Genomic DNA, 18502 nt, shown 5'->3' on the forward strand with positions numbered 1-18502 from the left:
TTTTAATTAATCTGGTTGATGGGTTATGGGGTCAGGTAGGTGGGTGGATGATATACAGTTTTTGATGGTCAAATTAATGTACAAGTGGAAGAGGCAGGATGTATACATATATGCATATACATATGTACATTCATATATACATATATATGTTAAGATGTATATAAACATACGCACAAATGCACACATATACACATTTTTATATATATATATATATATACACCCATACATGTATGTACACACATATATATGCACATACATACATTAAGATGTATATAAAAATATGCACACATTCATGTATGGGTATACATATACACATTTATATATATATATCCATATATATATAAATAGAAGTACATGCATATATACATGTGTATATATGCATACATTCATGCACACACACACACACATTATACATACACATATCTGTGTGTGTGTATACATATATATATGAGGAAATGATGGCACAATTATGATATCTGGAAAAAAAAAATCAACTTCAACCAGAAAAGTCAACTGGAAATTTGGAAAAAGAATTTAAAAAAAAAAAAAAACACATCTACCAAAAGTCTAGTAATGTTTTTTTTTTTCTTTTTGATTTTTTTTGTTTTGTTTTTATCATACAAAGTGCCTGCTTGCAACAGGCTCACTCGACCACCCCCATTCACACAATGTTATATTAAACCTCGCCGCTTCTTGTAGTCTTCTAAATTTAAGGACCTTCGTGGGGTGACTTCTTTCACAGGCTGCGCGGTTCGATTGTAAGCCACAATGGACGATCCTGGAATTAATTGAATAGAAATGTTAATTCAAGACAATAAACACACGACGATAATAATTCTTTCCACCCCTAGGCACAAGGCCTGAAATTTTGGGGTAGTGGGGACTAGTAAATTACACCCACCCCAGTGCTTGATTATTTTATGGAAACCCATGATTGAAAATTGAACTTCTTCACCATTGCCCTATCACAAAAAGGGGAGAATTTAAACTGCTTTTATATTCGAAATTTCATGTAATAAGATTCACATACATAATGTGTGTACATGAGAGAAGCAAAAATTTCAGCTTAAGGAAGCTGAACATGGTTCTTTTATCATAGAATGTGTGACCCCCTTCGGTCATGACTGACCATGGGTTTGCACCTAGAAAGTTACCCTCCCAGGCACAAGTCTGGGCAAGATTGTTTATGGAAGACCAGCAGTCGCCCATGCATACCGACCTCCACTCTCCACGCCACCGGTGTTATCCAAGGGAAAAGCAAAGGGGCCGATACAGCTTGGTACCTGTGACGTCGCAACTCATTTCTACAGCTGAGTTAACTGGAGCAACGTGAAATAAAGTGTCTTGCTCAAGAACACAACACACAGCCCGGTCCGGGATTCGAGCTCACAACCTCATGATCGTAAGCTCGACGCTCTAACCACTGAGCCAAAATAATTACAGTAAAGAAAGTGCCACTAATAATTCACAGTTGGAGAATAAAGGGAAAGAACACATCAATGCAAAAGAAATTCACTTCTTACTGGGGTTAGCCATGGAAAATCGATGTAGAAACTGGGGTTTTTTTCAGTCTGAACGGCAGTTTTTAAAAATAATTTCCACGCAACTAAACACTTTTAAACTTCGTATACTGGTAGAATGTGTTTATAAAACAGCTTTTTCTCTTGGCTTTATTGAGAAAAATCTATAGTTTGTAAGATATTTGTTGGGTTTTTTTTCTTCAATTTCTGCAATTTCAACCAATCAATGACGTCTATTGAGGTAAAAAAAAAAAACATTCTGTGCCGTATGAAAATGTTCCTCGTTTAAGAAACAGATTGGGTTTATTTACATTTTTGAAGAAGAAAAAAGATACCCTTCCCCCCACCCCTAACCCTAAAACAGATTGAAATGCAATAGATCGATACTGGGGTCATAATTATGGGTGACAATTTCATATGACACCGCTAGAAAAAAACTGCCGTTCAAACCGAAAAGATCCTAGAAACTTAATATAGAGTAATACATAGAATCTAATTTACAACATTCGAATCATTTGTTTAACTAAAATTTCCTTTGGACGAGACGAAAACTGGACAAGTGTCCTGCCTCCCCAGTTTGAAATGATTTGGGAGAGTTTAAATCGGTAAACAGCACTGTCCTCTAAAATTAGAGTCGTTTGCTTAAAGCCTAAAGCTCTTGGCAAACTACATTCTGATAGTGAAGAGGTAAGGGAGCTAATCCAGGCGTTCTTGACGTAATTTTATGTGTGCTCAGAGTAAAAGGGGAGGTAATGCAATGTTACTAATGTATTTGATCTCTTTCATATCTTATGGACGGACCCTGTGTCTTCATTAACTTTCCAAGCCTCTTCTTTTGCTAGTTTCATTTACATGTCTGTGACCATGCTGGAGCACTCCTTGCAAGAAGTCACTCGGATCGAGGGCAATACTTTTGACAGGTGCTTATTTGATCAAATCTGATTTTATCAAAGTATCCAAATCTCTCTAAAATTATAAAGAATGATGGGGTCAGAACAGCAATAATGACATTAAAGAGAATGATGATAAAGCTATCAACAGCAGAAGGGGACAAAATATTGGCAATGACGAAGCATTGTCGACTTTTTTTTTGGAAGCACTCTGTCGGTTACGACGACGAGGGTTCCGGTTGATCCGAATCAACGGAACAGCCTGCTCATGAAATTAATGTGTAAGTGGCTGAGCACTCCACAGACACGTGTACCCTTAACGTAGTTCTCGGGGATATTCAGCGTGACACAGAGAGTGACAAGGCCGGCCCTTTGAAATACAGGTACAACAGAAACAGGAAGTAAGAATGAGAGAAAGTTGCGGTGAAAGAGTACAGCAGGGATCACCACCATCCCTGCCGGAGCCTCGAGGAGCTTTTAGGTGTTTTCGCTCAATAAACACTCACAACGCCCGGTCTGGGAATCAAAACCGCGATCCTATGACCGCGAGTCCACTGCCCTAACCACTGGGCCATTGCGCCTCCACCATTGTCAACTACTGCATGAGAGACATGAACACCAACAGAAATAATAGAAACAGCAGCCATGTAACATCTGCATTAGACATGGTCTGACAGATTTTGAGAAGAGGGTTACATGACAAAAATATTCCAGGTAATTTTTTGTCAGGTGTGCCATTTAGAAAGGTCCACTGGCATCAGTTTGTCCATGGCTGCCCTACACGTTTGATTGAGCTGCTGGAAATAACAGCCTAAAAATTTCCCTAATCATTTTGAAGAAGGACGCATGGTACAATGTAGTTTTGAGTATCCTTAATCAGAAGGGAAAGTCACACTTGGAAAGCATTTGACCATAGATCCTGCTGGCATGGGGCTAAATAATAACAGCAGCATCAGTAAGCACCAGTAACAATATCACCATTTTGCCAATTAGTGCTTTTTACGTGCCACCAGCATGATAGCCAGTCAAGGCGGCACTGGCATCGGCCACATTTGGATGGTGCTTTTTACGTACCATCGGCACAGGTTTAATAAACGATAAATAAGCAGAACTTCCACTCACCTGACATGGGCACTTCTAAGTCTATTTTGATATCGAAATCATGTACAGCATAAAGATCTTCTGAATCTCGTCGTTCTGGTGCATTCTTTACATCTGGTTTATCTTTGTCCTTGTCCACAGGAACAGGATTCTGCAAGAGAAACGTAGAAATGTCTTGGCTACTGAGAGAACTTCTTAGCAAAAAGCTTAACCCTTTAGTGTGCACTTTTTTCACTCAAATTATTTTCAATTACTCATACATTATCTTACAGCTTTGAAGTTTCAATGGTGTGATAGTTTATTCTTAGAATGTCAATGTAGGTTAGGTGTGAGGGGCTAGATATGGCCAGGCTGAATGTAAAACATGTAGGATATTTGGGCCGGATATGGCCAGCTTAAACACCAAAGGGTTAAAGCAAAATGGCTGTCAAGTCAAAACGTTTGATTCACATGGTGTGTATGAGCAATTCTGGCTCACTGAAAATAATAATTTCTACCCTAGGCACAAGGGTAGAAGTGGCTAGTTGACATCAGTGACCCCAGTACACATCATCATCATCGTTTAACGTCCGCCTTCCATACTGGCATGGGTTGGACGGTTCGACTGAGGACTAGCAATGAGAACTGCGTTTGTGTCAGTGACAGCAAAGGATGTTTGAACGAAAATTCCTTTAGAAAATTACTATTTATAAATCTCACGAGAGATAGTCAGTAACAGTACTTTGGAGTAGGTAGTCTGAGTTATGTCCCTTTAACTGGGGATTGTCTTGAACCGTTTTGTCAATTTTGGCATCAACAAAATTGGAGCCACAATATTAGAAGCAATACGTTTTACTCAAAAACCGTTGGTAAGCAGTGTCCAAAAAAATAATCATAGTCCAAACACTAATTAAAATATTATTATTATTATTCCCAACGATACTTGATCAATTCCTAGCAATATCTGAAGAAGGAATTTTTATATTCCAAAATATATCAGACTATGAATAATTAAATTATTTATAACAGCTATTATAGTCCACTCTGCATTATTGTGTCATCCAAGACACGTTATTATATTTCACAAACAATACACAATGCTTCAAGCGAACTACAATACTCTCTTATTATTACTATCATTTTAAAGTCAAATACCAAAAGCATGGTGTTTATGAGCAATTCTGGCTCACTGAAAATAATAATTTTTACCCTAAGCACAAGGGCGGAAGTGGCTAGTTGTCAGCAGCGACTCCAGTACACATCATCATCATCGTCGTCGTTTAACGTCTGTTTTCCATGCAGGCATGGGTTGGACGGTTCGACGGAGGACTAGCAAGCCAGAAGGCTGCACCAGGCTCCAAACTGATCTGGCAAGGTTTCTACAGCTGGATGCCCTTCCTAACGCCAACCACTAGAGAATGTAACTTAGTGGCTTTGCAAAAGAGACCAATAAAAATTCTATAACACAGTGCACCAGCATGACCGTAACCTGATGACTGTAACAAGTAAACGATAAAAGCACATATATGTCAGACGAGTGTAGTGGATGCTTTTTACGTGCCACCGGCAAAGGAGACGCAACTAGTACTTGTTTTCTCAGCCCCAAAAGGATAAAAGGCAAAGTTGACTTTGGTGGCATTTGAACTCTGAACATAAAGCTGGAAGAAATATTGTTAGGCATTTTGTCCAGCATGCTGACCACTTTTAATAGATTTAAGCACAAGGTCAATTTGCAGGACAGTTTAGTCAAACTGACCCCCAATATTCAGCTGGTACTTCATTTTATCAACCCAAAAGGAGTGAGAGGCTAAGTTGACCATGGCCGGATTTGAACTCATAACGTACGAAATACAGCAAGATGACATTTAGTCTGACAATCTCAAGATTCTGTCAATCCAAAGATAATAATTTTTTCTTAAGAGATGCTGAAAGGCAGAAAGTTTACAATAGGGGGGTAGTTAATTAGAGTGAATTGACCCCCAGATTGGTAGTAATTTAGACAGCTGGCAAAATAACAGCTAACTATAAGGAACAGCTGCTGAGACTGACCAAAATAATATGTGGGGTCACCTTCGTTATTGAGACATCAATAACTGAAGTGGTAGGGTGAAGTAGTAAGAAGCGACTCAGACGATTAAACAGCTTTGCCTGAGGAATTACAACCGTGTTTCGTGGTCTGCTACCTCAACAGCTCCTTTATAGGATCCAGTTAGCTCAAGACATCGTCAGGAGGAACCACGTCCGGTTTCGGCCCCTACTCCTCTACCACTTTGATGTGGCGGGTCCCCACTCCTTACGGAAGTGTCTTCAGCTCTGGTGTTGGGTGCATGTCTTCTTTCTTCTGTTCCCTGGCCTCTTCGATGTATCGTCAGTGAGTGTCAGCCGGTGACTGACTGACTTGTCAAATTTTTTCCCTTTAAATACCTGCCGCCAGGAAGAGGAGAAGAAGGAGGAGAGAGAGCTACCCGGGTATGTCGTTCAAATGTTGTAATGTAATGAAGATGGATGAAGGATCACTACTCACCTGTTTTGATTCTACAGCAGCTTCTCCTCCGTTTTCTTCTGATTCCTGATGGGGATAAAGTAATAATAATGATTAATTCTGGTTTTATTGGCCGCAAGGGCTAATATAGAATCAAAAATATGAAAGGACAAACACAGGACGATAAAAACAAAGGGTTTTGCGAAAAAAAAAAAGGTCCCTGTAAACGTATGATATCAAGAGAAATTTAACAAGTAAAAAAACTCCCAATAGGGGGAGGATCCCAACAGGCATATGGTTAAATAGGGAATGCCTTGGATCGTATATCTGATGGATCCCAACTGACCTGTGGCTAAACAACAACAACAACACTATAAACAATCAAACAAGGACATGGTCAAGTCACTCACTCGTTTCTTTTTCTCTTCTGCGGCTTTGACTTCTGCTACTTTTGCTTTTATTATTGATGAAATCTCCGGGTCCCGGACCTGCAAGGAGAGAACAACATTTAATTAAAAAAAGGTGGAAGCTGGCATCAAACAAGAAGTCTAAAGTCAGAAAGAAGAACATTGAAATAAAACAAAAAAAAAAACCAATCTTTTTTGTCATTAAGAGCATACACCCCACTACTCCCTCCCCCCATCTTCTGCTACTTAATCCACCCCCTTTTTTACCGTTTCTTTGATGAGGTAATTAAGGCTGATTCTTTCTCTCAATTTAGTCTTTCATATTTTTAATGCTTCTTTTTATCTTTCTTTTCTTCCTATAAAAATATATTGATAATAAAATTTTGATTTGATGGAAAAAAATTAATTGTAGGTGCAGGAGTGGCTGTGTGGTAAGTAGCTTGCTTATCAACCACATGGTTCCGGGTTCATTCCCACTGCATGGCACCTTGGGCAAGTGTCTTCTACTATAGCCTCGGGCCGACCAAAGCCTTGTGAGTGGATTTGGTAGATGGAAACTGAAAGAAGCCCGTCGTATATACGTATATACATATATATGTGTATGTGTGTGTATATGTTTGTGTGTCTGTTTGTCCCCCAACATCGCTTGACAACCGGTGCTGGTGTGTTTATGTCCCCGTAACTTAGTGGTTTGGCAAAAGAAACCGATAAAATAAGTACTAGGCTTACAAAGAATAAGTCCCGGAGTCGAGTTGCTCGACTAAAGACGGTGCTCCAGCATGGCTGCAGTCAAATGACTGAAACAAGTAAAAGAGTATATATATATATATATATATAATATATATATATATATATATATATATGTATGTATGTATATATATATGTATGTATGTGTGTGTTTGTCCCCTCAACATTGCTTGACAAACGATGGTTGTATGTTTACGTCCCCGTCACTTAGCGGTTCGGCAAAAGAGACCGATAGAATAAGTACTAGGCTTACAAAAGAATAAGTCCCGGGGTCGATTTGCTCGACTCGACTAAAGGCGGTGCTCCAGCATGGCCACAGTCAAATAACTGAAAAGAGTAAAAGAGTATTGGTACAAGAGAGAGAGAAACTTACTTTTGTAACTAAACTGGGCCGACAAGCTCGACGGGTGAAAGGATCTGCCTCGGCCTTGCGGGCAGCCTCTCCTTCCACGATCGCTGCCTTCTCCGCTTCAATCATGTTTCTTTCCCTGTTGCGTTGGTTAATGTAACTAAAAGAGAAAACGACGGTAATTAAGTGGTTACAGGATTAATTACAAATTGGAAACAGCTAAAGAAAAATATTTCAAGAACATTCAAGATTGACGTAGGATTGACATTGTTGTAGAGCTGAAAAAGAGATAATTTCTACTCTTTTCCTCTGGAAGCCATCTACTCGCAATACCAGAGGGCGCACACTCTCCTAGCCTGATGTAATCTCCAGGGATACAGGCATCCAGCAACGAGATAATTTCTACTCTTTTCCTCTGGAAGCCATCTACTCGCAATACCAGAGGGCGCACACTCTCCTACCCTGATGTAATCTCCAGGGATACAGGCATCCAGCAACAGGACCTTCGTAATGCCATGATGGACCGTGAAGTCTGGCGTAGCATGGTAAATTCTATTGTCTCGACCATGGTTGAACAATGATGATGATGATGATGATGTAAGAGAAAATTTTCTGTTCAAGCATCTGAGTCTGTGTTTAAGGGATCTTTTCGGTTTGAACGGCAGTTTTTTAAAATAATTTTAAATTTCGTATACTGGTAGAATGTGTTTATAAAACATCTTTTTCTCTTGGTTTTATTGAGAAAATTCTATAGTTTGTCAGATATTTGTTATTTTTTTCTTCTTCAATTTCTGCAATTTCAACCAATCAATGACTTCTATTGAGGTAAAAACACATTCTGTGCTGTATGAATATGGCCCTCGTTTAAGAAACAGATTGGGTATATTTACATTTGTGAAGAAAAAAAAGATACCCTTTCCCCCACCCCTAACCCTAAAACAGATTGAAATGCTATAGATCGATACTAGGGTCATAATTATGGGTGACAATTTCATATGACACCGCTAGAAAAAACTGCCATTCAAACCAAAAAGATCTTGTTTAAGTGAATTGACAGGATGTTTGTGTTGACTGTATATGTATTTTGACGGTATTTTGACTGTGTGTGTGTATTGGTTGACATGGACATACTGGCAGTTGTAAGAGTATATAAATGTGTAAATGTTGGCTCCAGATTTTGCTTTGAAAATAAAAGGTCAGATGCTGATGGAGCTAAACTGCTGATCCAATCATTGCATGTTCAAATTCTACTTGAGGCACTTGATTATTTTTATTTCTTTATTGCCCACAAGGGGCTAAACATAGAGGGGACAAACAAGGACAGACCAAGGGTTTAAGTCAATTACATCGACCCCAGTCCGTAACTGGTACTTAATTTATCGACCCCGAAAGGATGAAAGGCAAAGTTGACCTCAGTGAAATTTGAACTCAGAATGTAGTGGCAGACGAAATACCGCTAAGCACTTTGCCTGGCATGCTAACGTGTCTGCCAACTCACCGCCTTGATTATTCTAATACAAAAGTCACATTTTTTGCACTCAAATAACTGAGAAAGAGAGAGAGACAGAGAGAGAAGGTGTGTGTGTGTGTTTCTATATGATGGAAGCACTCCGTCGGTTACGACGGCGAGGGCTCCGGTTGACCGGATCAACGGAACAGCCTGCTCGGGAAATTAACGTGTAAGTGGCTGAGCACTCCACAGACACGTGCACCCTTAACGTAGTTCTCGGGGATATTCAGCGTGACACAGAGAGTGACAAGGCCGGCCCCTTGAAATACAGGTACAACAGAAACAGGAAGTAAGAGTGAGAGAAAGTTGTGGTGAAAGAGTACAGCAGGGATCACCACCATCCCTGCCGGAGCCTCGTGGAGCTTTAGGTGCTTTCGCTCAATAAACACTCACAACGCCCGGTCTGGGAATCGAAACCGCGATCCTACGACCGCGAGTCCGCTGCCCTAACCACTGGGCCATTGCGCCTCCACATGTTTCTATATAGGCAAGTATGTACATATTTATGTGCAAGAGAGAGAACAGACACACAGTGCCATAACAGGAGACAGAATGTGGAATTAGACAATATGTAAACCAGGGACCAACCCAACACAATTGAAAAAAACTGCTTGAGGTTATCCTGGTCAAGATTGAGAGAGAGAGAGAGAGAGAGAGATGAACAGTTTACAAAAGCAGTGACCGACCTGATGGAGTTGATGTTACTGGTACGACGTCGGTCAAGCTCTGTGGCCCTCTCTTCCAATTCCTCAATTTGTTTATTCAGATCTTTGGCCTTGTCCTTCAGACCTTCCACTTCTGCCTGATCCTACACAGCAACAAAAACAAACAAAAATACAATGTAAGCACCACCATCAGCAGCAGCAGCTGGGACGGGAGACCCCAGACCTTGGGAGAAAAAAAAAAAAAAAACTTTGGTCGTCTTGTAAAAGAGTAAAACATAAAATAACATACCCTCTGCTTCATTAAAAGGGTTTTCCTCATGGCATAGTTGTGGGGGTTTTTCTTAAACTTTTGTTTCTCAGCTACAATCTGGAATGAAAAAACAAAACAAATACAAATAAAACAAACGCTGTTTTCTCCTCTTTTCATAAGCCATCAATTTCCATAAATCAAAAATGCTGATACAAGAAAACTCACCAAACATCATCCTCCACAAAACCACCCTTTCTAACCAATCTCTTTTATCATCATCATCATTTAACATCTGTTTTCCATGCTAGCATGGGTTGGACGATTCGACCGGGGTCTGGTAAGCCATGGAGGCTGCACCAGGCTCCAGTCTGATTTGGCAGTGTTTCTACAGCTGGATGCCTTTCCTAACGCCAACCACTCCATGCGTGTAGTGGGTGTTTTTTACATGCCACCGGCACAGGGGCCAGACCAGGCTGGCAAACAGCCACGATCGGTTGGTGCTTTTACATGTCACCGGCACGGACGCCAGTCAGGCGGCGCTGGCATCTGCTACGTTTGGACAGTGCTTTCAGTCATTAGACTGCGGCCATGCTGGGGCACTGCCTTGAAGAATTTTGAATTGAATGAATCGACCACAGTATTTTTTTTTTCTCAAACCTGGTGATTATTATATCGATCTCTTTTGCTGAACCACTAAGTGACAAGGATGTAAATGCACCAACACCGGTTGTCATGTGGTGGGTGGGGGACAAACAGACATACACACATCTATATGCGACAGGCTCTCTTTCAGTTTCCATCAACCAAATCCACTCAGGGCTGTGCCAAGTACAAATGTCAACTTTAGCATAATTTTACAAGGCTGGACACCCTTTACAGAGTGTAATGGGTGCTTTTTTTTCATGCCACCAGCATTTGTGGGGGTCACTGAGTCATCATTATCATCATCATGGTTTAACGTCCGCTTTCTATGCTGGCATGGGTTGGATAGTTTGACAGGAGCTGGCAAAGCCAGAAACCAGCACCAGACTTCTGTGTCTGTTTTGGCACGGTTTTTAATGGCTGGATTTCATTCCCAATGCCAACCACCCAGCAAAGTGAGTAACCTGTAAAAGAGGTAAAAAAAAAACACAAGCTTAATTAATTAATGCTGCAAATGAGGAAGACGTACCTCTTCAATGTCGTTATCTTTGAATTTGTAGTTGAAGGCATTGTTTATGTCTGAGATCTTCTTCTCTACTTCATCTCGGGTCGGTAACGTCATGCCCGCATGAGCCATTGCTTCTTTCCATTTGAAGAATTCCGATTCTGTGAAGTCTTGATTCGATACAAACTCTAGCCTGTACACTCGTTCAGCGCTTCCATGTCTGCTCAAAGGAAAGAAATGAAGAATAACTAAAGTGGACAGCAATGGACTGGACTAGACTAGACTGGACTGGTGAGATTTTCAAGTAAAAGAAACAAAAATACTCTCATAAATGCATCATCACCCTCACCAGCAGCAATGATCATGAACCAATGAGGGTGCCCCTACATGATTGCTCAGTCTGCTAGAAATAGCAGCCAGACTCCTGCACATCAACCCCTACTATCTTAACCCCTTTGATACATATGTATACATAAATGTGTAATGGTGTCTGTCTGTGTATCTGTTTGGGGGTTACTCTAACTCCTCCCACACTGTCCAACTGATTTTAATGATCTTTGGCACATAGGTAGATCATGTGTCCCTAAAGTTCAAATAAGGCTGGAATTTTTCGAAAACTCTATAATGCTCAGTTGGCATCAATTTTTGTGAGCTCGATCAGGAGTTTGAATGGAAATTCCACTAACAATGTTATTTTCCTTGCTGCTTTTGCATTTTTTTCACATGTAAAATTTCAACAAAATCGATAGAATAGTCTCTAAGGAAATGCTTATTCAATACAAGGTCAGAGGTGTGCTTAACTTCAGCCTGGAAAACATAAGCAACGCTGGGTCCAACAGCTCATTGTTACCTATATCTACAAAACCACTCATTGCACAGACACCACCTCACACCACATAACTACAACAACATGGCCATGAATATCACATCACAATCAACCACACCAACATCACAATAACAACAACAACAATGTCTGTCATAACAACTGTACAACCCATCAAACATTACTGCCATCATCATTATTATTATTCGCCTTAACAACATGTGAAAAGCAACATTCAAGTGTAGTCGTTGCCAGAACCGTCTGACAGGCCCTTGTGCCAGTGGCACGTAAAAAACACCATTTGAGCGTGGTCGTTGCCAGAACCGCCTGACTGGCCCTTGTGCCAGCGGCACGTAAAAAACACCATTTGAGCATGGTCGTTGCCAGAACCGCCTGACTGGCCCTTATGCCAGTGGCACGTAAAAACACCCACTACACTCTCGGAGGGGTTGGTGTTAGGAAGGGCATCCAGCTGTAGAAACTCTGCCAGATCAGATTGGAGCCTGGTGCAGCCTTCTGGCTTGCCAGTCCTCAGCGTACATCATTGTCAACAATGACCAAGGATGTCACCCTCAATCAGTCCGATGCAAACACATAAGGCTCTGCCTCAGGTCGGGCACTCGTGGTCAGTTGGGAGTGAAAGCAAGGAATCATCGGGAGAAACAGAGTTGACAAGAGCAGCAGCAGCAGCCGTTCAAGAATTTGGACCTGGAGATCTCCATTTCCAGCGACTTCGAGGGCCACCTCCCAGTGGTGTCAGGCGCCAATGAAGAACCCTCAACTACAACAAGACGACCAAAGTTTTTTTTTTCAAGGTCTAGGGTCTCCTGCCCCTAAGCCTTAGACCATCACCTAATCACCCTTACCCGTCTTGTTGCTTAACAACAACAACAGCAACAGCAGCGGCAGCAACGGTCATCTAATGCTGAAGACCTGTGCAGTGCCTGACCTGCTGATCACCAACACAGCATCTCATCTGAGTGGATGCATCCACGAAGGAAACCTTGGCATTTAATTGCTAACCAACACTGCAACCTCCACCACAACCACTCTTGGATTTACTTACCTAAGTCGAACACCTTTATTTGTTCGGGCTGAGCCAAGTTGATATATTTTCAAGGTTTCCACAACATCAATTATTTCAGCTACCTGAGGAAAAAGAAGAGAGTGAATGGAGGAGAATAAAGGGGTCAAAGGGCAGAGGCTTTAAGGCTACCAACAGGGGCTAGGATGATTATATAAGGAATTACATACTGACTGTAAGGTGATTAGTCCAAACCTTGTGATGGTCATTGTAGTATTAGCATTACAAAATACAATTGTTGCTGTTTACCTGCAGGTCAACCCTGGTCAAACAGATCTAAGATCAAAACTGCTTCGACCATGATCATTGCATTGGTTTAAAGATTAACGGAACTAATTAGCTACATGGCGACCCCACTGGGGCTGGTGTCACATAAAAAACATTCAGGCTATCATCATCATCATCTTTTAACGTCCGTTTTCCATGCTGGCATGGGTTGGACGGTTTAACTGAGGGCTGGCAAGCCAGGAGGCTGCACCAGGCTCCAATCTGATCTGGCAGAGTTTCTACAGCTGGATGCCCTTCCTAACAGCAACCACTCCGAGAGTGCAGTACATGCTTTTTACGTGCCACCAGCATAAGGGCCAGTCAGGTGGTACTGGAATTGACCACACTCAAATGATGTTTTTCAGGAGCCAGTCAGGTGGCACTGGCAACAACCATGCTCAAATGGTGCTTTGTACATGCTACTGGCACAGGATCCAGTCAGGCAGCACTGGCAACAACCACGTTCGTGCCATCTTAAAAGCGCCTGTGCTGGTGTCACTTAAAAAGCACCCAGTCCACTCTGTAAAGTGGTTGGCATCAGGAAGGGCATTCAGCTGTAGAAACATGTCAAAGCAGACAAATGGAACCTGGGTAGGTCTCTGGTTTGCCATCTCCTGTCCAACCATCCAACCCATGCCAGCATGGAAAACAGACATTAAATGATGATGAAGAAGAGGGAATTATCTTGGTCCTTTTTTATTTTTAAGATCTCAAAGACTACATAGTTTCCCCTCTCAGGAGGGGAAAATATGATTAATGGATTACATGTTCTCCTTCCTAAAAATTCATATCAATACCAGTGAAAGACCCTCTATGCAGTCACTAGACCTGCAAGAAATAGCAGTCAAATATTCTTTAAATCCCATACCTAAAAAAGGGTGTTTAGATGAAAAAAAAAAAACAGTTACCCTCATCGTCATCTAATGTCCCATGGTTGCATGGCTCAGATGGAATTCGTTGGGGCATATTTTCTATGGCCATTTTGTTGCCAACCCCTCACCTGTTTGCAAGGAACGTAATATTTCCCCAACGGCCAAACAGGTTTTCCATACAAGAACAGCTTCACTTGTGTGAGGGTGATGCTTGTTTACAATCATTGCATGACAAAGGTATCAAAATTAAGGTACACACACACACACACACATATATATACAATGGACTTCTTTGAGTTTCCACCTGTCAAATCCACTCTCTAGGCATTGGTCACCCCAGAGCTACAGCAGAAAACAAATGCTCAAGGACGGGGTGCTCATAAAAGGAATGCGTCTGATAATAGGCTCGTTTGATCAGGATAGAATCAGAGCTGAACAACAAATGGATGGATGGATGTCAATCCGAGTAGATTAGAAGCTAAACAACAAAAGAGTCAATTACTCTGAGACATTACTGAAAGTAAGAGCTGGTCCCCTCAACAGATGATGTGTGTGTGTGGGGGGCCAGAAACAGAGGGGTCGGTAGTAGGAAAGTAAAGATTATGATGAAGTGCTTTACTTACCCTGTATATAGCTCGACCTTCATGGTTGCCAATACCAATTCGTACAAAGCAACCCATGACAGTGTTTTTGAAAAAAGGCATGTGACACCACCTGAAATATAAAAAATAATAATAAAATAATAATAATAATAAATAGTGGTTGGCGTTAGGAAGGGCATCCAGCTGTAGAAACATTGCCAGATCTGACTGGCCTGGTGTAGCCTTCGGGCTTGCCAGACCCCAGTTGAACCGTCCAACCCATGCTAGCATGGAAAGCGGACGTTAAACGATGATGATGAATAATAATAACCATCGTTTAACGTCCACTTTCCATGCTAGCATGGGTTGGACGATTTGACTGAGGTCTGGCAAACCAGATGGCTGCACCAGACTCCAATCTTGATCTGGCAGAGTTTCTACAGTTGCATGCCCTTCCTAACGCCAAAATAATAATAATAATAATAAATGGGCGAAAAGAGGATAGCAAAAATCCTCTGGGACTTTGATTTCCAGACAGATATAGTAATCTTTAGGAGGGACAAACAAGAGTGCTTAATAATCAACATATCAATGTCAGGAGATCAACATATCATCATGAAAGAAAGAGAAAAGATTGATGAATATGGAGACCTGAGAATTGAGATCGCCAAGATGTGACAGCTATGAGAATCAAGTATAAAGGCTGTCCCTATTGTCATTGGAGCATTGGGTTCAATATCACCCAATCTGAAAACTTTAGAGATACCCTACAATCTAGGTGTATTACAAAAGCCAGCATATTGTGTAAAGTACTGTCTGCCTTAAGTCCTTGTTGTGACTTGACAAACGGTACAAAGCCCCGGTAGATAACCTCACGATATTGTATTCTGTGCGATGTCAACAGCAGCCATCCAAGAATTTGGACCTGGAGATCTCCATTTCCAGCGACTTCAAGAGCCACCTCCCAGTGGTGTCAGGCGTCAACGAAGAGCCCTCGACTACAACAACACGACCAAAGTTTTTTTTTTTTCCCCAAGGTCTGGGGTCTCCCGCCTCTAAGCCCTAGACCATCACCTAATCACCCTTACCCGTCTTGTTGCTTAACAACAAGAACAGCAGCAGCAGTAGCAAGCACAAGGCCTTAAATTTTCTGGGGTGAGCATTAGTCGATTACATCAGCCCCGGTACTCACCTGGTATTTTTTTTAAGGGATGAAAGGCAAAGCCAACCTTGGCAGAAATTGAACTCAGAACCCGAAGATGGACAAAATGCCGCGAAGCATTTCATCCAGTGTGCTAACGAGTCTGCCAGCTCATCACCCTTAATAATAATAACAATTTCAAATTTTGACACAAGGCCAGCAATTCAGGGGCACGAGTAAGTTGATTATATTGACCCCAGTGTTCAACTGGTACTTAGTTTATCGACCCCCCCCCATAAATTAGCAGATCAGCAAAAGAGGCTGACAGAATAAGTACCATGCTTAAAATGACAAAAAAAAAAAAAAAAAGGGTTGAATCAAGGTACAGCCCTAGTATGGCCATGGTGACTGAAACCAGTAAAAAGATAGAGCGAAGAAAACGTTGAATGTGTTCCTCACCTTTCCATTTTGTTCCGTGAAAGTCGAATTTTGGTTAGGTCCTCTCTGTTGGCGAAGACTGTGCTTTTCTTGCGGGATTTCGGGCTACTGAAATAGAGGAAATCGGTAGAAAGGGATCAGTTTGTTTGCTACAAGGACAACGACAGGTAAAACATTACAAGACAGAGCAATACGATAAAGAGAAGTTGATATATGAGGAAAATGAGGAATTACAATACTCTTTTACTTGTTTCAGTCAGTTGACTGTGGCCATGCTGGAGCACCGCCTTTAGTCGAGCAACTCGACCCCGGGACTTATTCTTTTGTAAGCCCAGTACTTATTTTATCGGTCTCTTTTGCCGAACCGCTAAGTGACGGGGACATAAACACCAGCATCGGTTGTCAAGCAATACTAGGAGGACGAACACAGACACACAAACACACACACACATATATATATATACACATATACGACGGGCTTCTTTCAGTTTCCGTCTACCAAATTCACTCACAAGGCTTTGGTCGGCCTGAGGCTATAGCAGAAGACACTTGCCCAAGGTGCCACGCAGTGGGACTGAACCCGGAACCATGTGGTTGGTTAGCAAGCTACTTACCACACAGCCACTCCTGCGCCTTATATTTATAAAAATATAGAAAAGAGATTTAAGTAAGTGGAGGTACAGGCATAGCTTTGTGGTCAAGGACATTAGTTCCTGACATTGTTATAAGTTCGGTCCCTGGGTGGTACCTTGGGCAAGTTTTCTGCTATAGCCCTCAGCTGACCAATGTCAAAGAAGTACATTGCACATACCATCATCATCGTTTAACGTCCACCTTCCATGCTGGCATGGGTTGGATGGTTTGACAAGGTCCAAAACACTGCAGATCTGTGCCAGACCCCAATGTCAGAATTGGCATGGTTTTTACAACTTGATGACCTTTCTAATGCCAACCACTTTACAGAGTGTACTGGGTGCTTTTCTCTTGACACCAGCACTGGTGAAGTCACCAAGGAATTTGCAAGACAAAATAAATTAAGGAAAAAGAAAAAGCCCCCATTTTTTTTTTACTTTGTCTTGCAAATTCTCCGGCAACTTCACTGGGGCTGAGACATCATCATCATCATCTAATGTCCATTTCCCATGCTGGCATGGGTTGGATGGTTTGACAAGAGCCTGGCAAGGCCAGGGACTGCACCAGGCACCATTTGTTTGTCTCAGCATGGTTTCTACAGGTGAATGCCATTCCTAATGCCAAACACTTTACGGAGGGTATTAAGTGTTTTTTTTACATGGCACCCAGCATCACCAGTGCATTTTACGTGGCCCCAACACCACTGAATTTCATGTGGCACTGGTTTGCTGCTGTTTAACAACCTCACCTCAGATGATGATGATGACGTGTATATATATATATATATATATATATATATATATAATGGAACCACTTACCCATCTGAGTCAGAGTCTGAGGATGCTGATGACCGATCATCGCTGGAGTCTGACGATGATGAACTATCTGCCTTCTTGCTCTTCTCTTCTCGATCACTCTTCCGACTGCTCTCGTCTTTGCTAGCGTTGTCGGGAGCATCGTCGTCGTCATCGTCATCATCATCATCGTCGTCGTCGTCTGAGTAGATATGGTTCACTGCCAGCTTCTTTTTCTGCTGTTCTTTGATTGCAATTTCTGAGGAGACAGAATGACAAAATCAGAAGAACACGAAACAACAACACATTTCTTTCAACCCCTCTCTCTCTCTCCTTCTCTGAGATTTCACACACACACACATATTAACAGCTTGGCCGAGACTCTTTATGACAAAGCTTTCTGAGTGCAGCTGCATCCTATGGGCTCATGAAACTGAAGTCATAAAGAGCTGAGTCAAACTGTTATTAGAAAATATATGTAACACCTACAAAATGTATTGAGTACAACTGCCAACTGCCTTAAAGTAAGGGAAGCCTTGAACAAAGAATAACTGTGAAAACAGCTTAGAAAATGGGGAAAAAAAAGTGGCAAGCACACTGTTACAGAGAATCGAACCCTGTACCTCTGAAATTCCAGCTGCGCACTCTGTACCATTCAGCTGAGCGACCCTTGACAACAGATAACATCTTTTATAATGCTAAATAATAGCCTTTGGCATGAGAGAACATCTTTATTAATGAACAAACTTTGAAGCATGACAACAGAACTTCACAAGTGACCAGGGGAACCTAGACTTTGTCAATTAACTCACAACAAATCAA

At 41.6% G+C, this 18502-nt stretch overlaps 1 protein-coding gene across 1 annotated transcript in view; it reads right to left on the reverse strand.

Moving 5' to 3' along the window:
* Positions 1 to 566: 566 nt before the first annotated feature.
* The window catches only part of LOC115217453 (RNA polymerase-associated protein RTF1 homolog), a 40712-nt gene continuing 22776 nt past the window's right edge, over positions 567 to 18502 (reverse strand). The window contains exons 6-17 of the mRNA XM_029787155.2: positions 17705 to 17939; positions 16275 to 16361; positions 14717 to 14807; positions 12937 to 13019; positions 11072 to 11267; positions 9940 to 10017; positions 9672 to 9793; positions 7500 to 7635; positions 6383 to 6460; positions 6015 to 6059; positions 3533 to 3662; positions 567 to 778 (exon numbers count right to left, since the gene is read on the reverse strand). Of these exons, the coding sequence (XP_029643015.1) occupies positions 672 to 778; positions 3533 to 3662; positions 6015 to 6059; positions 6383 to 6460; positions 7500 to 7635; positions 9672 to 9793; positions 9940 to 10017; positions 11072 to 11267; positions 12937 to 13019; positions 14717 to 14807; positions 16275 to 16361; positions 17705 to 17939 (1388 nt within the window). The 3' untranslated portion in view covers positions 567 to 671. The remainder of the gene's footprint in view (positions 779 to 3532; positions 3663 to 6014; positions 6060 to 6382; positions 6461 to 7499; positions 7636 to 9671; positions 9794 to 9939; positions 10018 to 11071; positions 11268 to 12936; positions 13020 to 14716; positions 14808 to 16274; positions 16362 to 17704; positions 17940 to 18502) is intronic.

The sequence above is a fragment of the Octopus sinensis genome, linkage group LG11 (genome assembly GCF_006345805.1).
Source record: "Octopus sinensis linkage group LG11, ASM634580v1, whole genome shotgun sequence".
Taxonomy (NCBI): domain Eukaryota; kingdom Metazoa; phylum Mollusca; class Cephalopoda; order Octopoda; family Octopodidae; genus Octopus; species Octopus sinensis.